The following is a 23,183-nucleotide window of genomic DNA, read 5'->3' on the forward strand; positions in this document are numbered from 1 at the left end:
ATCTAGAATCACTCGAAGAAACAGATGACGATCCGTGCTTTATTACTACGTGTCAGAAAAGATACTAGATCGATAATATTAAAAGTGATGGTGCCTGACATATAATTATTGGTGATACGAGTGATATTTCGTAAAAACATCAATTTTTATCGATGTATAACACATGTATAATTTATGATGAGAAAAAACAAGAAGATTCCTGAATAGTTCATTGTTGTGATGACGTATGACATTTTGAGATGACATATTATGGGAGGAGGTAAGGATTTTAGGGTTTTATTTTGAGAAAATAAAATATTTGAGAGGTTTCTAAGAGATGTTAAGAATAGTAAGATTTTAAAAGTTAAAAATTATATTTTTTTAAAAACAAAATTTTAAAAACTAAAAATCAAATCATATATCAAACAATGATTAAATGGATGATATTTTAATGTTGTTGATTGTTCAACTTTAAAATATTAACACATTAAAATTTTTAATTACATACTTTGATTAATACCATTTAATTTGATCGATACCATTTAAAATAAAAAATATAATATTTTTTAATAATTTAATTGTAAGATAATATTTATTTTAATTATTGATAACTTTACCGATGGATAAAAGTACAAAATTTTAGTTCTTAACAAAATGAAGAATAGGTGATTTGATAGAAATGTACTTGAAAAAGAAACAACGTGCACTGAATTCTCAAGTGCGATACTTTCTCTTAACTAGAGGAGTTTTAACTGTGCTTGCCATTATCCTAACAAGTGAAAAAGAACAGAGACGAGGAGAGTAAGATCCAAGATGTTCATGTAATGAAAACATACAGATCCCATGTGAAAAAAGAAAACTGACCCCAAAAGGAGCAACTCAGATATTTAACTAAGATGATCTTAGAGTTACCATTGTTGAGATAAATAAAAATGGTTATTTTTGGAAATAATGAATTTATGGATACGTGATAATGATGAAAACCAGTTTTTATATTTATAAAAAGCTACAAGTGTATTTAATCCTAGTTTTTTCTGAATTGTAACAAAACCCTAAAAGAGTTATTGTAAGAAACAATCGCCGCTTGATTTGATCTCAGCTTCCAACAAAAAAGAAATAAAAAAGAGAAACCTTTCTTGTTTCTCCAAGCTATCCTGCTTTGTTTTTGGCTGATTTATCATATCCAAATTTGAGGAATATATAAAATTTGGATTTTGGGGCTTTGTTATTCTTGTTTTCTTAGTTTGATTATTAGGGAGGTAGTTTTCCCCCCCTGCTGTTTGAATCTTTAGCTTCTAAATACTGATTTTAGGGGAGTTGGTGTATAAAAATAGGCCTTTTTGTGTTTAGAGGTTGATAATTGAATTTGGGAGCTTTGATAAGAGGTTAATGATCGTTTAGGGTTTTTGGAGGATGTTATCTGAATTGGATAGGAGACCAATGATAGGAAATAGTGAAGGATCATTTGGGGATGATTTAGAAAACGAGATAGGATTATTACTCCGTGAACAGCATAGTAGGCAAGAGGCTGATGAACTTGAACGCGAGCTAAACTTGTATAGAAGTGACTCTGCACCTCCTACTGTCGAGGGTTCACTGAGTGCGGTCGGGGGTTTGTTTGGGGGTGGAGCTGCTGCCGGTACTGGCGGCAGTTTCGCCGCTACCTTATTTTCAGCTTTTGCTGGAGCTAAAAATGGAAATGGATTTGCATCTGAGGAAGAACTAAGGTCTGATCCAGCTTACCATTCATACTACTACTCAAATGTGAATCTTAACCCAAGGCTTCCAACTCCTCTGCTTTCCAAGGAGGATTGGAAGTTTGCACAGAGGTTGAAGGGAGAGAATTTGGCTATAGGTGGGGTTGGAGAGAGGAGGAAAGCGAATAGGGCTGATAATGGCAGCAGTAGGTCGTTGTTTTCTATGCCACCTGGGTTTGATTCGAGGAAACAAGAGAATGAAGTCGAGGTGGAGAAAGTGCATAGCTCTGCAGACTGGGGTGGTGATGGACTCATTGGTTTGTCCGGTGTTGGACTTGGTAGTAAACAGAAAAGCTTGGCCGAAAATTTACAGGTTATAACTTATAGTAGTTTAACATTTTTTTCATAAATTCCAATTCTTTTTAGGGTTCTGATTCTGTATAGTCTCTGCCATTGTTGCTAGCCTGATAATAATTTGCTTATCTGAAGATTGTCCATTTATGAGTTATTTGTAGTGACTTTCTCCACTTAATTTTATGTTTTTGATGTGCGTTCTGTTGAATATCTTTGCTGTGCATGCTATTTTGATTGAAAATGTGCTTAATGATGTGTGTTTTAAATCGTATCTATGATGACTGATATGCCATATATTATGTGTATGATATGCCATATATTATGTGTAATACTTAGTAGGCATACATGTGATTATTTTGTGTCTTGGTTTGTAAATAGCTAGGTTTCTCCTAGGTCTTAAAATGCTTCAAAATCTTCTCATTTAAATTGTCATCTTGATCCTCTTTCCTTAACTTTTTATGTAACTATCCTACCAAGTTCTTTTTGTTAATGTTTCATAAACCCCTGTGACTTTTCCTTTTTCTTTTGTGCGATGATCTAATATCTAGAATCTTTGCAGGATGATTTGGGAGTCAGTGCTCGCGTGAGGTACCATCTCGTCCTGCCAGTCGTAATGCTTTTGATGAGAACTTTGAGAATGTAGGTTCTGCTGAACCTGAGCTGGCTCATTTGCGGCGTCAACTGACTTCTGCAGATCCGTTAAGGTCAAGTGGAAGTGGCCTGGGATTGTCTGCTGTCCACAACATTGGACCGCCTTCTTCATACACTTATGCTGTTGCTGTAGGGGCTTCGATATCTAGGAGTATTACTCCTGATCCCCAAGTTGTAGCTAGGGCTCCTACTCCTTGTCCGACACCAATTGGAGGAGGCAGAGTTGGCAACTCTGAGAAAAGAAACATAAATGGTCCAAGCACATTTGGTGGTGGCTCATCTGGTGTCAGCGGATCTGATGATCTTGTGGCTACTTTATCAGGCATGAACCTGTCATCAAATGGTGTCATAGATGAAGACAATCAGTTAGCTTCGCAGATTGAACAAGATGTTGGAAATCACCAGAATTATCTATTTGGTTTGCAAGATGGTCAGAATCATATCAAACAGCAGGCATACTTGAAGAAATCAGCATCTGATCATTTACACATGCCGTCATCTAAGAGTAATGGAAGCACATCTGTACTCCAGAAATCTTCTGTTCCCTCAAACAATTCTTACTTGAAAGGATCACCTACTTCTGCTCTCAATGGCTGTAGCAGCTTACCTTCTCAGTATCAGCATGTTGATGGTGCAAATGCATCATTTTCAAATTATGGGTTAAGTGGTTATCCTACTTTGGCCAATATGATGCCTAGCCATCTTGTAGCTGGCAATCTGCCGCTATTGTATTAAAATGTTGCTGCCGCATCGGCTATGGATGGCCCTGGAATGGACTCCAGAGTGCTTGGGGGAGCTTTTGGTTCTGGACAAAACATTTCAAATGCTGCATCCGAGCCCCATAATCTTGGTAGAGTTGGAAGCCCGATAGCCAGGAATGCTCTGAATGCACCTTTTATTGATCCTTTGCATCTTCAGTATCTAAGGACATCTGATTATGCTGCAGCACAGCAGGAATCTCTTACCCCACCATGGATAGAAGTTTCCTTGGTAATTCATACATGAACTTGCTTGAGCTTCAAATAGCTTATCTTGGAGCTCTACTATCACCCCAAAAATCCCAGTATGGTGTTCCACTGGGTGCTAAACCTGGTAGTTCTGATCTCAATGGTTTCTATGGAAATACGATCTTTGGAGCTGGCATGTCCTATCCTGGAAGCCCATTAGCAAGTGCTGTTATTCCCAATTCCCCTGTTGGACCTGGTAGTCCTATTAGACACACTGATCTGAATATGTGTTTTCCTTTCGGGATGAGGAACCTAGCTGGGGGTGTCATGGGACCCTGGCATTTGGATTCAGGATGTAATGTTGATGAAAGCTTTGCCTCCTCCCTACTTGAAGATTTCAAGAGCAATAAAATTAAGTGTTTTGAACTTTCAGAGCTTGCCGGTCATGTTGTTGAGTTCAGGTATGCTTGTAGCTTAAATCATGTTTTATGTTGTTACTTGTTATACTGTCTCCCTGACATTTACACGCTTTTCATGAGCAGCGTGGACCAATATGGCAGCCGCTTTATTCAACAAAAACTTTAAACAGCTACAACTGAAGAGAAAACTATGGTTTATGAGGAAATCATGCCTCACGCTCTTGCTTTGATGACTGATGTGTTCGGTAATTATGTCATCCAAAAGGTATCATATCAGCCTCTTGATCTGCTTAGTACTACAAAAATGTATGTTTTTTTGTCTTTACCCAATGCGACCTTAAATTCGTACAGTTTTTTGAGCATGGACTTCCAAGCCAGAGAAGAGAACTTGCTGGCAAGCTTTTTGGTCATGTTTTAACACGGGCTTCAAATGTATGGGTGCCGGGTGATCCAGAAGGTATTATGTGGTCGTTATTTTTCTTGACTTCATTTCATGCATTTTTTCCATTTGGTTTGCTCATAATCACCTGGTTACTTATTGAACAGCTTCTGTTGATTCTTTTCATTTACTGATCTCCTCATAATTGCAGTTTCTTGACAATTTATGAGTTCCTCTCCAAATGATCCCACCAGAGTTTTATATTTGACAATTGGAAATGTATCTTAGTCTGAGAGTTTTACTTTCCTTTTAATGCAGAATTGATTTAAATCTTTATTTATGTTTACTTTGTCATTTTGGGCTATATATATGCTTTAACAATAAAACTTAACTTTGTCATCTGCTTATCTCGCTTTTTTATAGATTTCATAAAGTGCTCATGCTAATTGATATGATTATAAATGCTTACACCAAGAATACTACTTTGCATTTTGACAATTATGCGTGATTTGTTTAACATTCAAGGCCATAGAAGTTGTTGATCTGGATCAGAAGATTAAAATGGTTCAAGAGCTTGATGGTAGTGTGATGCGTTGTGTACGTGATCAAAATGGCAACCATGTCATCCAAAAATGTATCGAATGTGTTCCTGAGGAGAACATTCAATTTATAGTTACACCGTTTTTTGATCAAGTTGTGACCCTTTCTGCTCATCCATATGGGTGCCGGGTGATACAGGTTCGGAACCTCTTTTTGCCCCTTAGAACTGTCCTATTGCCAGTCCCCGATTCTATTTTCGTTATTTGATGTTTGACCTGTCAAATGTTCTTTTTTTACTAAAATAGTAAGTGACCTGTAAACGAATGAAGTGAATCGAGCCCTAGCGAATTCCCTAGCTTTTTTGGGGTCCTCGGGTGCTAAGAATGATCAATGTGTGTTCTGTACTAATTTCTTTTTCTTCAACACTACAGAGAATATTGGAGCACTGTAAGGACCCAAAAACGCAGAGTAAGGTTATGGGTGAGATTTTAGGATCTGTTAGCATGTTGGCCCAAGTCCAGTATGGGAATTATGTGGTTCAGGTTGTGGTTCTTTTCTGGAAACTCATGTTTGCACATTATAGGTTTTGTGCATGGACTGACCTTTTCATTCACATAAAACTACAGCATGTACTGGAGCACGGGAAACCTCATGAGCGCTCAATTATAATCAAGGAGCTTGCTGGAAAGATTGTCCAGATGAGTCAGCAGAAGTTTGCCTCTAATGTTGTTGAGAAGTGCTTAACTTTTGGTGGTCCTTCTGAACGTCAGCTATTGGTGAATGAAATGCTTGGTTCTACCGATGAGAATGAGCCTCTTCAGGTTTGTTCGTTTTGTGATGATTTATCACCTGTGAATTGTGATAGTTTTCTGATTTTTAAGTTCTCAGCATTGGAAACTAAATGTCCAAAATAACTACACCTGGTTTATATATCATTGGAGAAAAGCCATGAATCACGAGTGCTATTCTTTTTGCTTGGTTTTAGCTGAATATGATGGTCTTCCTTGTTGGTAAGAATTATCTGTTAGTTCATTCATATTTGTAAGCTGGGTGTGTGTGCTGAGCAATTGGATTTTCATGTACAGTCGGGAATGCTGCGATTGTTTATGGGAGCTCTTATAATTTGCATATTACCGTTTTCTCAGGATGAAATATGATGTGAAGACTCCGACTAGAATATTCTTTGTAAAAATTGATTGCATGGTTTTCAAGAAATAGTTTTTCCGTTACTCTTTATAATTCCATGTCATTTTTATCGACACCCATTTGTCTTATTACAGGCAATGATGAAAGATCAATTTGCGAACTACGTTGTACAGAAAGTACTGGAGACTTGTGATGACCAGCAACGTGAGCTGATCCTCTCTCGAATTAAGGTCCATTTAAATGCATTGAAGAAGTACACTTACGGGAAACATATTGTTGCACGCATAGAGAAACTTGTTGCTGCTGGGGGTACTGTTTCTTCCTTGTCTTCTATGAATGGTTACTAGTTTTTTTATATCTGTTCATGCACGGTGTAAATGAGTTTCTTAGAGCGTTCACTAATGTCGAATTATTCCACATGTTAACTACAATCCTGGAATTATTCGATCACTTGAAAGTATGGGTTCAGCAAAATTTTCATGTGCCCTATACAATTCAAGATTTTCATTGGTTCAAACTTCAATTACATTATAGTAATTGTAGGAGATATGCTCTCAGTACATCTGTAATTTATCATTATGATGATGAAACCATATGATCTTGATCTAAAGCAGGCATATGGCTATCGACGTGGAACTCACTTTTCTTTTCTTTTCTTTTTGATCTATTCAATTTGATCCTTATTCTGTATGTCAAAACCTTCTAAAACACAGTTTTGCTTACTTTTCAGAAAGGAGAATTGCTGCTTAGTCCCCCCACCCTGCTGCTTAGTTGGTGTAGGAAATAATGTGTTTGTACAGCTAACAGAAGCTATTATGAGAGCTTCCTATCTTTAGAGCTATGCTTCTACCTATCATTTTAGACAGGTATGATCTGTATGGAGATAAAAAGTTGTTGCTTGTACCGGAATAACTGTACATTTTGTAGCTTAAGATGTATACGAAGAATCGAGCAAACCCGAGGTTTAAGTTGTTGAATACGACTGATCCCCCCATGCAGAGAGACGAATGATTGTAAGTGTTGTTACGGGTGTAAAATTTTTAAATGGCGAGTTAGTTTATATGATAACCGAGTCTGTACAGAATGTCGGCTTGTGGAGAGCTGTTGATGTTTAGGCGAGGCCTCTGTTTTCCCCACCTCGATGTATGCTTAATGACATTTTTACTTTTCCCCCATTTAAATGCACTTTGTTTCTTGCTGCCATCAGCTTGCTCGAGTTTATATATATCTATATTGGTTTTTATTTGGTATGGTGATCAAGAGTAGGACAATTTTCTTATTCAAATGTATTAAAAAGAATGAAAATTCCCACTGAAACTTGAAGAATTATTGGAAACGAAGGTGAATTGAAAGGTTAAAAGGGCTTGAATCCTGGTTTGCATAAATCAACCCGAGGATTGAAACGAGTAATCGACTAAAACAAACAATAAACCATAGAGAACTTGAGTGCTTCGATTAAACTGTCATTTCACCACCTTGGGTCGGCTAGTACCTACAAGCTCATCCAATCTTTGCAATTAAACATGGTACCATGAAACTTTAAAACACTAATCAAATGACCACCGCCAAGAAATTTTTCACTAGTTCACCATTTTCTTCCATTCTAGTTCCATGATGATATGGACATACCAATTCTATCATGAATTCATTGTGGGTAAATCTTTGAAAGAATATCTAATGGACCAAGATAAGGACAAAAGACGCCTTACTGATGAATGTACAAGAACCATTGCAGGCAGTGGTGGCTTCGTCTATGCAAGAACCAAGCTTTCCATTTTGGACAAAAAATAACAAAACGAGGGTGTTTTAGTATGTTCATTCCCCTTTGTTACCGTCCAAAGTACGGCCTTTTTGAACCGTTGATATAGTTATCATCAGAAGCCATGGTCCATTTCCACGCCGTCCACCTTCCACCACAACTTCTCTCACAACCCAATTTCAGAGCAGGAAAACAGAGTTTTTTGCATCCAAAAACCTGACTTTTATGAATATAAAATACACTTTAGAAGAGGGTTAATCCATGAATACACATGGATTGTATCGTTCTTTAACACCGAATGCTCTTATCTTTTCCCCTTTCTTTTCTCCAAGATCATTCCTTACCGTTCAAAAGCAAGCAAATTTATCAATACCCATTTCAGGTATTGCCAAGGCGGTGGCTTTGGCTTTACTCCAAGACCGTTTGCACAACTTCTTTTTAGGTATTATAAGAGAAAAAATGCGTGTACCTTTTGAGAGCGAGCTGGAGAGAGTCTCCTTATGAAGTTTTGGGTGTTTCTCCTTCTGCAACTCCAGATGAAATCAAAAGGGCTTATAGGAAACTTGCTTTGAAGTGTCATCCTGATGTCAACAAAGAGGTAATTCTGTCAAATAGACATTAAAATTCCAATTGCCCTGTATTTTGGCTTTTTTGTGTTGCTAATTTCTTATTGGAAGGTTAATAGAGGTTGAAACAATGGCACCAAACTACGTGGTATCGTGTTTCTCAGGCTTTTTTCTCATTACTATTGCTCAGCTATCTTCTTAGTTCAGTGTTTCAGGTTTCACAAATAAATCAATTGCTCTCCAGGAACTAGAAAACCCTGAGCTTTGTCCTTTGAGAAGATATAGGGCATCTCAGAATTAGGGATTCTTAAGTGATTGAAAGCAATGTTTATCATATGATAGTTCCAAGTTTGTTGTTTATGACTTTATGCATTTCTATCATTCTTCCTTCATAGTTGGATTGCCTTTCTAAGGTTCAATGCTTTGGTTTTTATGTTTATGGCTTTGGTATATTGAGTAATTCTGGTTTACAGGCAAATGCACAAGAGAAATTTATGAGGATTAAGCATGCGTATAATACGTTGCTGAACTCTGAATCTAGGAGAAGATACAGCCCTTGTCGTGGTGGTAACCGAACATCTGATTTCTCGTACTCTGGAACTCAAAGAAGCCAGAGCTCGAACACCCAAGATGAAGAATTCTATGGATTTGGTAACATCCTCTACACCTACCAGAAGCTAATTAGTTGTTTTTATCCCTGAAGGATCATATTCTTATAGTGCGTGTGTCCAACGTTCACACTTAAGCATTTAAGAGTTAGTATTTTGTTTCGTTTCTATATGTTCTTGCTGTTTGATGGATGATGTTGGTGGTCCATGCCATGCATTGCTTACTCTAAACGAGCACATGGCGTCCATTCTTCTCTTTTAAACTTTCTTTTATGACCATCTCCGAATGGGAAAACCATCTAACCACCGATGAAAGGATACTTACAATTTGTATGTTTTGTTATATTTATAGGAGTGAGACTTACTTTTTGTTATTCTTATACTTAACGCTTCATGCTGCAGGTAATTTTTTGAGGGATGTTCAAATTACGCTAGGTAGATTTGTACTTTCTGTTGAGATTATGAGGTTGATAAGATAGAATTGCTTCAGTTCTAAATCTTGTCTAGCATCTGTTTTATCTTCTCCCTCTAAATGGCAACTAGTACTCACTTCTCCTTGTAGCTCATAGTTCGATTTGTGTTGCAGAGGACTTCTTTAGAGACCTTCAAGAAGAATTTCGGAATTGGGAAGCAAGTGCATCACAAGAAAAGCCGAAAAGCTTGTGGGAGGAATTAGCGGTATGATGTCACTGTTTCTAGCAGTCCTGATATATATGAAAAGCTTACTTACACTCGTTCAAGCTTAGTTCGTAACAAAAGAATAATTTTGCTTAACTTGTTGAATTTACCCTTGGCAGGCGATCGGAGAGGAATTTGTTGAATTTCTGGAGAAAGATCTCAACGTATCTGATGATGAAGCTGAAGAAAACAGTAGAAATGACTGCAGTAATCTCGAGAAAACAGGAAGCGGTTTTCAAAACGAAGCTAACAAGTGTAGCTGCATCAAGTAGAACATTGATGAAATAGAAGCTACTCTTGCTAAGATGAAAAAGGAGCTAGGTTTATAACAAGGAAGTGCAGCTATATATTGCCCCGATACAAGTCGAGCTGTTCTGCAAGCTTACCATGCTGGGAATTGAATTACAGTATAGCATCCGAATATTTCCGACACTTGACAAGATCCTTCTATATACAAAATATTGATTGATGTTTATTCTTGGAGTAATTGTAGAAAAAAAGAAGCCTTTTCTCTTGACTATTTCCCCCTCAAACCTTTTGATTTTATTTTGTTGATGAACTGGTAGCAGATAGCAGCATGGTGGTGATTGACCATTGCATGGCAGGGTTAGTTCCAAACTAGTTTATTTGTAATCCGAAAACAAAATACGATGATTTCAATTACCTACCAGTCTAATTTTCACCATAGGATCATACAACAAACTCATCTCATTAACTATCAACGTCCATCTCTTTTGTCGTGATCCTATAATGGAGAATTACACTTGATCAATCCATTTTCCTCTTGAAATTCTTAGTTTCGAATCCATGTTCTTACTCCGGTATTGACAAGGTTCGAATAGGAGTGTAAATGAATTGAACTTGAATGAATAAAATTGTGTTCGTATTCGTTTGTTTATTTTTTAATACTATTTACCGTACGTGTATACTGTAGCAATAAGACATAATTATAATAGGTTACCTAGAATTCATTAAGCATTATAGATAGTAATGATAGTAGGTTATCTGAATTTCAGTAAGAAGCAGGAATGATAACAGTAATAGTAGGTTACCCGGATTTGAAGAAGGTGGTGTTTAATTCTTGGATCTAGACGTTCACCTCAATCATCGCACTCTCCTGCAAGATGAAGGCCATCTTATTATCGGAGAAGATCTGTGTCTGGTTCACTTTGCAGATCACCATTTCCTTTTACGCGTAGATTTCCTTCTCCTTACTGTCATCTTTTTGCTTTCTCCTGTGCATTTGAAACATGCTAAAGTATATATGTTGCAAAATTGTAGTTGCAGAATGCATGTAAACTTCTCTCTAAAGTGAGGTATCTGCAAAGAGATCAAAATCCTTTGCTTGCATATGTTTCATTTGTATCAGAATCCATTACATTTTTATTATCTGTGTTTATGCAACTTATTTATCCTTTTCACTTTGTTGGTTTTGGAGGTGGTCGAGTCCAGCCCTATGAGGAAAAGGAGGGAGCTAACTGCACATGATGTAGCGTGAGTCCTGAGAGAGATTTCAATTGGGAGCTCCTGATGAACCGATTTTATCTGAGGATTCATTTGAAGAAAGGAAGCAAAGTGCTTCACACCTGAGGAGTGGAAAAAGATGTGATGATATCAAGAGTCGTTCCCTTGGAAATAACATGGTGTGGTGATCAACACCACAAAGCAGAAACTTCACCAATGTGGCAATGGAAGGGTTAATCATATTAGCGACGGTTTGGATTCGGTTTCTAAAGGAAGCGACAAATGCCGAACTAAGCAAATGGAAAATAGAAAACGTAAAAGGTCTGAGAGTCATGAAACTACTTAAGATGAAACTGAGGACTTGGAGAGAGACTAAGAGGATGAGAAAGGAAGAAAAGAGATCAAGAAAGGGGGAGAAGCGTAGACGTCGAGTCACAGAAGAGAGAACGGCATGCTCAATAGCTTAAAATGAAAGGTCAACATGATGTGGATGAAGCGAGGAGAAACTTGAAGCGGAGTTAAGGAAGAAAGCCCTTGAATCACTCAAAGCAAAGAAGGGCATTAGTCTGAAGATGAATTGTCTCTCTACACTTATGCTATAGCCTTTTTGTTTGACTTAGGAGTTGTTTGTTTACTTCAGAATGATTAAGCGTTGAATGATTCAAATGCTAAATGATTCAGAGGCTTTGAATGAATTAACTCTGAATGTGACATACTATTTGATAATGGCTCTAAATCATTCAGAATGTATTTCTTTGCTGAATCATTCAATACTGTTTTACTGAATCAGTCAGCACTGAATCATTTAAAGGTACGAAACAAAAGCGCTGAATGCTGAACGAGCATTCAATGCTGAACGATTCCATTAAGAGGCAAACAAACAGCTCCTTACTCTCTATGGTTGTCAGCTTGATCCTGAGATTTTGTTTTCTACAATTTGCTGCTTCTCAGACTTGTACTGTCCTGGATGTGACTTGCTTTATGGGAATATTTCTTAAATCTAAAAAGTATTTACATATGTATTTTCAGTGATTAGTTATGCGCATAATTCCTCTTAAATCTCGTACATAATGATTTGTTATAATTCCTAATCACCTACCGGTTTGGAAAACTGTTTCATTAGAGGAATGTTATGATCTTGGAATTTGAAAACGAATCATCAACCCTACACCTTCAAACTATAACCTTCGGTGAGTTGATTTGAGTTTGTGTAAAAGGACACTGATTTTCTTCTATTTATCTGTCCATTTGGACCAACTTCACAATAGGTATATAAGACACGGAGGGTCTCATTCAGGTTAATCATCCTGCACAGAACCACCCACCCACCCACGGATCCCAGTTACGTAGGGGTGTCAAATGAGACCTGATTAGAGAAGACGAAAAAACTGTTTCTCAATGAGCAGATGACTTTATTCTCAGACATTACAGGCTCTGTAGACCAAGTTCATGGAGGCATTGAAAGATTACACTTGAAATTAAGTACAATTAAACCCATGTTTACAGGGAATATGAAAATTTGAAGCTTTTCCGGCATCAACCACTGTCGTAGAAACGGTGGTATGATCTGAGGTTATCCAACATTGGATTAAGCCGTGGTGGGATCATTAATCACGCCCAAGAAATCATCCTTTATGGTTCCAATACAGAACTGCAAAACAAAAACATCAATCTTAATAGTTGCCACCGGAAAATGATATTGGATGAAATGTGACAAAATCTAAAGAAATTTTAACAAATGAGCGCACAAAATACAAGCTCGCATAGCTGCCTACATGTTCAAATGTAGACCTGAAATCGGTTTTTCATTGACCCCCAGCACAGACACGTGATTTACCAGATTTCAGACCATGCAGAAGAATAACGAGCAATAATGACAAAGAAAATAAAAAAAAATCTCAATATACACTTAAATGCATACCTTTCCCTAGCACCATAATAAATGCAACTTGTTATCGATTCATGACCAGTTCCAACAATCAGTCACTGGTAGCATTAAGGAATACTTCAAATCTATATTAACTGGATTTGGGTGTGACTGCTATATACAAGCGTGGTGTATGACACCGGTATATTCAGCTCTTTTTAAGAAAAATTCCATGCATTTTAAAGATTCTTGAATAGTCCAAGCATTATAGCTAGCAATTCCGAGCGAGCTTAAAATACTCTACGTTAGCTTAGCTTCTACATCTCTAAGTGAATCAATTAACGCCCTTAACATGTCAAGATTGTGATTCACGGCACAAATATGAGTGAAGATAATAATGAAGAAAAGGGTCAAGTTCATACTATTTCGGTAGCATCTACTCGAGTTCCAATTATCTTCAAGCGTACTTCACTGTCCTTTTGAATCTTAACCTGCAAAAATATAAACGAAAATGTCACTCACGAAAGAAAATCAACAAATATTTTGCCTTAAAACAAACTTAAGCATACTGATCCATCAGAGGTAGTATAATTCGGTATATCTCCAGACTGAAACTCCATATCATCCGGAATCAACTGGAAAGGCACAAAAAAATAATTTACAAGTGAGACGGAGGTACAATAGAAGACGTAAAATTTATCAGCCAATCCAGTAATTCTGAAATCCGAGTAACACATGCCAAAGCGTAAATGACAAAGAAACTTTGCTACAATAAAAAAGTAATGAAAAAAAGCATCAAGATAAAAAAGTTTCCTATATTAGATTTACGTGATAGGCATGCTTAAGGGAAAAGAAGCTACTTCTTCATATATCATGCATTAATCTTCATCCGGATTGCAAAGTATACGAAAATGAATCTCATAACACGAAACTCGTGTTTTCTCGTATGTTGTCACAGAAACAGAAAATCACTCCCTGACAAAGGAACTATTTCAGTAAAGACATCAACGAGATACTTTTGATTCTACTAATTCAAATACTATTTGCTTCCTTAAGTTTCTACTTTATCTCAAATCAAGCTACAAAACATAACACTGAAGAAGAACGAAAATGTATGTCTTGGAAACAAGTCAACAACCCATTGCATACAACCGAAGTGAAAGATGTATATTCTAACTGATGTTTAACAAGACTAACATGGTTAGAAACGAAAATTTGGACCGGGCCGGCTTCTGCAAAAAATCCCATCTGCATGACAAGCCACAAACATTAGTTGCAACCATTCAATTTTTTGGCAGAAACCAATAATTAAACAATCCAAAGGAATACATGCCTTGTTCACCATCGAAACAGCGGCTTCCAAGATCTCCCCTTTAAATGGCCTGAACACAACACATTGATACTTGACAGGGAATGTCACAAATCCTGTCCCGTCTCGAATCAAACCTTTACCGACGTTTTCTATACCCGTTATTGCCACCACAAATCCATGTCTACCACTGCAAAAGAATTACCAAAGTTACCGACTTTATCCCCAAAACTTATCCTAAATTCATCCAACCAATCAAACCATAAGAACCCTATTTGGAAAACTAAAACCCGGCACAAGTGAAAACATTATTAATTTTTTGTCTGATTCGTTATGAAGCTGTGAAGGAAAGAAGAACCTGCAAGTGCCCTCGACATCTTTCATGAGCTTGGAAACGAGGTTTTCCCGTAGGTTACGACCGAAGTGGCGTGGATGCAGCTGCATGTTCCTCTCCAATACTATGTGAAAAAACATCGTTTTTTCTTCGTCTTCTCGATTGAAAACCAAAGTATTAAAACAGAACAGATCGAAGAGGTTGAAGCTTGGGCGGATGTTTTCTTGTGAATGTTTCGTTCCCTTCTATTGATATATTTGGGGTTTCTAAAGGCTTCGGTTTTCAGGCCTTGAGCTCGGGCAATTTGACCAAAAAATCTTAATATAAATAAAATATTATGCTTAATATTTCATAAATATTGTTCGATATAATATCTAACAGAGAGAGACGCATTCTTATGTGTAAGACGAGATTAGTAGGAAGTGCCTTAACTGAAACCCGTTGATACCTGATAAAATTATTGATAACCCCTGAAGGTGCATTTCAGGGTGCACCTTATCAGGGTTTTCTGACAATCTTGGAAGGAGCATCCCACGGGACGTGCCTTCCCCCTCCCACCTCGATTTCTCGCCTTTTCTGCACCGATTTCTCGTCAAAATCTCCCGCTTATTTCCTCAATCGGTTGTCTATATAAACTCTCTCCTTCAATTCACATAAATCACACCTAAATATCTCTCTTTCCTATTAATTTTTAATCTAGTAAGATATAATTATTTTTATAACTTATTATTTTTTCATTAAAATTTTTATTATTTAAATAATTAATTATTTTATTATTATTTTATTTTAGTATTTTTTATTTTTTATTGATTATTTAATTATAAACCTATTTAGATAATATTTATTAATTGCAGTTAAAAAATGAAAGGCGCGTTGTTGTGATTGAATGATGATCATATTTTGAGTCATTTTGCTGATACGATAAGAATACAAAACTATATTCTTTTTAAATTTATGAATATTATGAAATCAACTATATATTATTTAAATTATTATAATTTATTTATTTGAATTTATTTAAATAATTTTGAAATAGTAGTTCAAATTTTAATGGTTATAATTTATTTGTTAGGAAAATGATCATATATTAGAAGTTTCTATTCGCAACAAGAAGATGGAAACACCGAGGCGTATCTGGCCATATTTGTCTATGGCTGGATTTGGTTACATAGCAAAAATTGAAGGAGGTTGTAAACTTGAATCTGCTCTAATTTCTACACTGATTGAGAAATAGAGGCCAGAGACACACACGTTCCATCTACCATGTAGGGAATGTACCATTACACTAGATGATGTTTCAATACAACTGGGGCTCCCAGTTGATGAAACTGCCATTTGTGGTGTGACAGATGATGATTGGGGGGTTTATGCAGGGAGTATCTTGGAAGTTATCCGCCTAGTTTCAATAGTGGCAGAATAACATTAGGGTGACTGAAAAGTGAATTTAAAGAGTTGCGTGAAAATTGTTCAGAGGACGATGCAAAACCATTTGATCGGGCATATATACTACAACTCATTGGAGGTATATTGATGCCTGACAAATCTTAGAATCAAGTCCATTGTATGTGGTTGAGGCACCTGATCGATTTTGAAGTAGCCGACACATTGAGTTGGGGGTCTGAAGTGTTGACATTTTTGTTTAGAGAAATGTATCGGACTATGAATTATAAGAAGACTGTTATTTGTGGTTGTCTCGTGCTTTTCCAATCGTGGGCATGGTACCACATACCTTTTTTGTGTTCGATCGTGAATGAGTCATATGTTTTTCCGTTACTTTCAAGGTATCAATGGTAAATTTATTCTTAAATAATGTTTTCGATTATTGTAGAATGGTATATATATATATATATATATAAAATATGTGGTTAAGTAATAGGAAAAATTATTGTGATATCCAACAAGAATTACAAGATATCCGATTACTCATTAACCATAAAGCTGGTGTAGAGATATGCTTTTTAATTTTAGTTTTTTATTTAATTGTATTTATATAATTTGATTCTCATTTTAATTTTGATACGGGGAATCTATATTTTTGTTTTAGTTCAAATGATTGTCATATTTGGACGACAAATTAAGGGTTTGCATCCCACCTAACCTTAGTGGGATATTGGATGTATGAGTGGAGGTTGTGCTCTTTATTTATTATGCTATTGTTGAGTGGAATCTGACTGATTGTGTGCTTCGTCAATTTGGGTTTACAAAAATTATTCCAGAAGCACCAAATAACCTCGATAGACATGACAAGAAAGAGATAAATTGGTAGGTGAAATATAGAGACTGGTTGGCGATGTAAGAGAACTGACATCAATGCTTGCCCCATCGACAATATATAACAGAAACTGGTTTGATGGTTTTAGATGGTATATTAAATGTTTCAAAGCAAATGGGAATCCATTCTTACTTTCAGCAGAAGCATGAAAGGGGCAATTCATCATCACCGATAAAAACGTCCGACGTCACAATATCATCGTCCCTCCACTACTGGACGAAGAACAGGTTCTTTTGGGTCATCCTCAGCTATTCCACCGAAACATCACACCAGCAACCAATGACGCCGGTTTGCATCCTTAGCCCTCCAATTCACATGGGGACACCACCGTTTCAGATGCCACCATAACCGGTTCAGATGCCACATTCGCAAGTCCAATTGTTATATCTATCGGTTCATATGCCACCTTCGTTTGGTTACGCACAGAGCCCGTAGGGTTTTATGACACCTACTGGCGGATATTTTTTGATTATGCTTATGGATCCAACATTTAGTTCCTACGCGAATTATGTTGCAGGTGGTCCTCTACCACAAACACCTCAACTTTAGTATGCGCCACAAACATCGATGTCCAATTTTTTTTTACAATTTTTGTAGTTCTTAGCGAGTGGTGGGATCGTCAGTCATACACCTCTAGGGTCCTTATTCTACAGAGGTCATATATTGACATTCAACCCTTATCGAGACAATGTTGTTGTGAGTGATGATGACGATGAAGAGGAGGATAATGAGAAGGAGAAGGATGAGGATGAGGATGATGATGACGATAAAGAGGAGAAGGAGGAGGAGGATGCCGACGTTGGGGATGATAAGGAGAAACATATAAGAAGAAACCCTCCTAGAAGTATACCACCACTACTATGTGGAACACATTCCAAGAGACATCGATGAATCTGACTATTTTATAGTAATCTTTTTATTTATTGTGTGTTTACTATGATGTATATGCCTCTTATTTTATTTTTTATTATATATTTATATGAAGTAAGATTTTTCCTCTTAATTGGTTTTTTCCTCTTATTTTGTTTTGTTATTCTGTATTTATACAAAGTAAGTTTTTATATGATGTTTAATGTCTTTTTGCGAACAAGGACAAACAAGACACAATAATTTGGGAAGACTCGTTTTATAGGAGAACTTCCTAAGGCCTATATATATGTGTGTGTGAGGTGAAAGCTAATTTTAATCTATTTAGTAAAAAGCTTTAGTTGTTTAGCTATGATGGCTACTATTTAGACAAATGATTTTTTATTGCAAATATTTAAACATGTATTTCAACAAAAAAATCACTTGAGGAGCTGAAGCTTAAAATAGAAAGAAAGGTTAAACTCAGGAGGAAAAGAATAACCTCTTTGCTATATTATAGATTACCAGTATCATTTAAGATGTTTCTTTTAAATGATGATGTCGACCTTTATGGTATGATTGAGACATAATACTCTCATTCTATATCTCTTGTGGATTTGTTTATAGAGTTTGAGGATGTTGATGATAATGCTTCAAGTTCGACTACCCAACAAATTAATCAGAATGAGTTCTATAACATAAAGATAGATGATGAACACCCGAAATCATGGTTTAAACACAATTAGGCATCGTAATATTATTAAGAAAAGTCTGTTTTAGGTGTGTGTGCATGCTTTTATTTACTATTTTAGGTGTATGTGTATGTTTTTATTTATTGTTTAAGGTCTGTGAAATATGTGTGGTATTTCTGGTTCGTTGGTTTGATATGCTTCATGTCATGTTTAATAGTTTGTTGTTTAATGTAATGTTTATGATTTGTTGTTTTTATAGGTCACATTTATAACAAATCTCATATTAAATTTAATTAGTCATACTAAGAATAAAATCCATTACAATATTGCTTTCACGATTCCTGAAACAATAAAAGCAACCTCTAAACATGTGATCACATGAGCAATATGTTTGTGGAATTTTTTCGATGTACGCAATCGAGAAAATTTTGGCAATAGTTGAGATAGTCATGCTTCTGTAGTGGAAAAGCTCTTTTTGCTTCATCTTTATATGCATTGGGTTTAGGCTGAACAACACTTGATATCTTTATTGCAGCCTGTCTTTTATGGGAAGCAATCATATGCCTAAAGCGTAAGTTGCTTCGATGACACCTATGGTAGAGACTTGCTTCATGATATGACGACCAATTTCAACATTGGCACAATATTTGGAAAACATTGAACTATACATTCCCTAAACAATGTATATGGATTTCTAAAAACATAAACCTTCCGTACGAGCAACCATTCAGAACAATCCAAAGGCTTTAAGGCATACCGATATAGTCGAACATTTGCAAATATGAATATGTAATTTGATGCCAAACAAAAGTCCCAACAAGTTAAACGAAGGTGAAGAAAGTCCTCAACAAAATTAGAAGCAGCGCAACATAAAATCTCAACTAATATATCATTTGAGAGATAAGATAATGAATATTTAGCTACCATTTAAAACGAGGGAAAAATCTATGAAAATGATAGATAACATAATTAGAAAGATACACGGAAGGCAAAGTACTGAGGACCACTTGCTTCATCTCTCATACATATAGTGTTTGACGTTGAATAAGATAAAATCTGAAGAAAAAGAAAGACGCGTTTCAATGGAAGTGTTTTCCCCATTTTCAGATAATCTTTGCCATGTCATAGTATTTTCCATTATTATTCAGAGAATCTCTGCCATATAATAGTGTTTCATCCCATCCGAAATGAAAGACACATTCCAGATGAAACGTTTTCCATTATTATTCAGAGAATCTCTGCCATGTCATAATGTTTCATCCCATCCAAAATGAAAGGCGCGTTCCATAGGAAACGTTTTTCATTATTATTCAGAGAATCTCTGCCATGTCATAGTGTTCCATCCCATCCGAAATGAAAGGTGCGTTCCAAGGGAATCATTTTCCATTATTATTCAGAGAATCTCTATGATGTCATAGTATTTCATCCTATCCTAAATGAAAGACGCGTTCTAGGGGAATCATTTTTCATTATTATTCAGAGAATCTCTACCATGTCATTGTGTTCCATCTCATCCGAAATGAAATGCGCATTCTACAAGAAGCATTTTCTATTATTATTCAAAGAATCTTTGCCATGTCATAGTGTTCCATCCCATCCGAAATGAAAGACACATGTTCCATTATTATTCAGAGAATCTCTACCATTTCACATAATTGACATGAATTGTTCCCCAACCCTCAATCTCTTAATATCTTCAATTCTAAAACTATGTATCTTTGAAATCTCAAAGTCTCAAACGTGTAAACTTTCAAACTTTAAAACTCTCAAAATAAGAAAATAACTCATATTTCAGTTTTTGTTTAATATGATGGAAAAACTAGGGAAGATGAATACGAGGTTGTTTTTCGATTAGATCATTATATCATTCTGTCCTTCAGGAAAAACATCACTCTTCATGATTTAATCACAAAAATCTCAAGGAAGGCTTGTGTTGGAAACAGTAGAAGAATGACTACACTACAATACATATTTTTAATTGACATTTTTCCGTTAACATATATATTGTTTAATCTCTCAAACGACGATGATGTTACTATGATGGTTGATGATTCTAGTCAAAATTCGAACTCTATTATAGAAATGTATGCCATTTTTGTTGACTTGCATCTAGTTCGGGGTATGTCCTTATCCTCCTACTATGACTTGCATGAACTAGTCGATCAAGTTGATAGTCCAACTCAAATAATCTGTAATGATTTCACGTCATTAATGGCTAACCCACCTATCGTTATCATACCATCAAGTTCTAGGGGAAGATATTCATCTGCCACTTTTTTCTGACCTCAATATGGAGATGCTTCTAGTTCCAGGGGGAGATATTCATCTTCCAGCACCTTCGACCTCGATATGTCAATGCCTTCCACACAACACTCAATTCATAACCCATATGGTGACATCCCTTCAAGCTCCAGAGGAAGGCATTCATCTGGGAACTTGTTCGAACAAAACATCAGAGTCACAGAAGAACCCTCATATCCTCTAAAAGAACCTATTCGTGAGATATGAGCAGATGGTGCTAAAACTGGATTATTTCTTGAACCCGAGTCACCGCAATTTAACATGGACTTTGATGATGATACGGATGAAGTTCCTACAAATATGGTACAATATGAACCTCTAGTACACATGTATGAAGGTGACTATGATGTGACGTAAGGGCCAGAATTTCCTGATATGCCTCATATTGGAGACTATGAGAGGTATTCATCATTTAATGATGGTGATTTATATCGTGGAATGGAGTTCACATATAAAAAAAACAATGATGGCAATTAAGAATTACAATATTCGTAATCTAGTTCAGTCCAGAGTCGACTGATCTACCACTGAAAAATATGTCTATTATTGTGTCCAATGTGATAACAGCTGCAACTGGATGGTTTGTGTTTCAAAGAATAATAACACCGGTAGATGGGAACTAACAAAATACATCGGTCCCCATACATGTTGTGCACAAGTGATCAACCAAAACTATCCAAACTTGGACTCCTATGTGATTTTCTAAGCCATCATGCCCTTGGTCAGAGCAAGCTCCCACATATCTATTGTAGTGCTATTTTCTGCAATACAATCTCAATATGGGTACACCGTCTCCTAAAAAAATAATAAAAGGTAAAACAGAATGCCATTATAAAACTACTCGGTGAATGAGATTTATCTTACAACGAACTACCCAGTTGGTTTAACCTGGTTCAACGACTGAATCATGGGACAATAGTTGAGTTTGAAACTCGCCATGCCTACCATAATGATTCGAGTTCTTCGAGATCGATGTCAATTTCACCATGTTTTTTGGACTTACCCATAATGCATTAATGTAGTGAAATACTGTAAATCCATTTTCCAAATTGATGGTACATTCTTGTATGAAAAATACAAGCAAGTTTTATTATTGGCAGTTGTCCAAGATGGTAATCATAACATTCTTCCCGTTGCCTTTACCATTGTTAAAGGAGAAGATACAAAGTCTTGGGCTTTTTTCCTGAGAAATTTACGATTACATGTTATCACGAGGGAACCCATTTGTATCATTTCAGACCGAGGAGCTGAGATCAAAGCAACAATAGACTCTTTGGGTCCAATATGGAAACCCCCACACGTCCAATATTGTCTCTGTATTCGACATATTGCTGCAAACTATCATGACATATATAAGAAAAATGATGAATGATAATTAATTATACGCATGGGTATGTTACATTTTTCCCAATTTATTTCTCACTCATTTTCATTTTTTTCATACTAACTACTTTATTTTACTTAGGTTGCAAACTCTCACCTCAAATGTTTGAGGTTATGCTTCAAGAATTGTGAGGAAAAAGATAAACATGGATACAATTACATCAGTGAAATCAACAAAGAAAAATGGACAAACACATACGATGGTGGATATCAATATGGACATATGACAACTAACTTGGCTGAGGAAATCAATTGAACCTTAAAGGGGCCCATCATTTACTAACTGCTTTGGCTAAATCTATGTATTTTCATTTGGGCCAACTTTTTGTCAAGCTCGGGGGACAAGCTCTTACTTGGATACAAAACGATCATGTTTATCACCACGATTAGTAGCAGATTTGCAGCAAAAGGTTGCAACATCAAACAACATGTCTGTAATAAGCTTTTCTCGCACCCAAGAATTATTTCGGGTCACAAAAATGCGACGACCTCTGCAAGGGATTGAATATAACTCTTTCAGAGTTAATCTATGAGATAGATGTTGTGACTGTGTGTGTTTTCAAGCTTTTAAGTATCCATGCTCCCATGTCATACCAACTTGCTCATTTTCTCGTCAAAACTATATGCGTTATGTGGATCCCGTATACCAACTTTCACAAGTATTCAAGGTATATGAATATAAGTTTCCCTCATAGGTAATAACAAAGACCCAAATGAGGTTCAAACTTGGCTTCCAATTATACTAGATCCAGACTTATTAAAGGAGCCAAGCCGTCCAAAATCCACTCGAATTCATTGCGATATGGACATTCGAGAGACGTCAAGATAAAACTTAAGATGTGGCAATTGCAGAAATCCCGACCACAATAGGAGAAACTGTCCATCTTTTTCATCATCACGTAACTGTTGACCACCACTCATGTAATCATATTTTCTAATGTTTCAACTTATGTTATTTGATTTTATTTTAGTTTCAATTAATGTGATTTCAA

At 36.2% G+C, this 23,183-nt stretch overlaps 1 protein-coding gene and 2 pseudogenes across 1 annotated transcript; 2 read left to right on the top strand and 1 right to left on the bottom strand.

The window, feature by feature from the left end:
- Nucleotides 1-1,119: 1,119 nt before the first annotated feature.
- Nucleotides 1,120-7,315, top strand: LOC120136627 (annotated as a pseudogene).
- A 474-nt stretch (nucleotides 7,316-7,789) lies between these two features.
- On the top strand, nucleotides 7,790-10,404 carry LOC120136592 (annotated as a pseudogene).
- A 2,173-nt stretch (nucleotides 10,405-12,577) lies between these two features.
- Nucleotides 12,578-14,967, bottom strand: LOC120136628 (DNA-directed RNA polymerase II subunit RPB7-like). The gene is made up of 6 exons (XM_039152602.1): nucleotides 14,722-14,967; nucleotides 14,388-14,553; nucleotides 14,252-14,302; nucleotides 13,624-13,689; nucleotides 13,477-13,545; nucleotides 12,578-12,838 (listed from the first exon to the last, which is right to left on the bottom strand). The coding sequence occupies exons 1-6, from the start codon at nucleotides 14,835-14,837 to the stop codon at nucleotides 12,776-12,778; spliced, it is 531 nt and encodes a 176-aa protein (XP_039008533.1). The 5' UTR covers nucleotides 14,838-14,967; the 3' UTR covers nucleotides 12,578-12,775.
- Nucleotides 14,968-23,183: the final 8,216 nt, after the last annotated feature.

This window comes from Hibiscus syriacus, unplaced genomic scaffold (genome assembly GCF_006381635.1).
Source record: "Hibiscus syriacus cultivar Baekdansim isolate YM2019G1 unplaced genomic scaffold, ASM638163v2 tig00110634_pilon, whole genome shotgun sequence".
NCBI classification, from domain to species: domain Eukaryota; kingdom Viridiplantae; phylum Streptophyta; class Magnoliopsida; order Malvales; family Malvaceae; genus Hibiscus; species Hibiscus syriacus.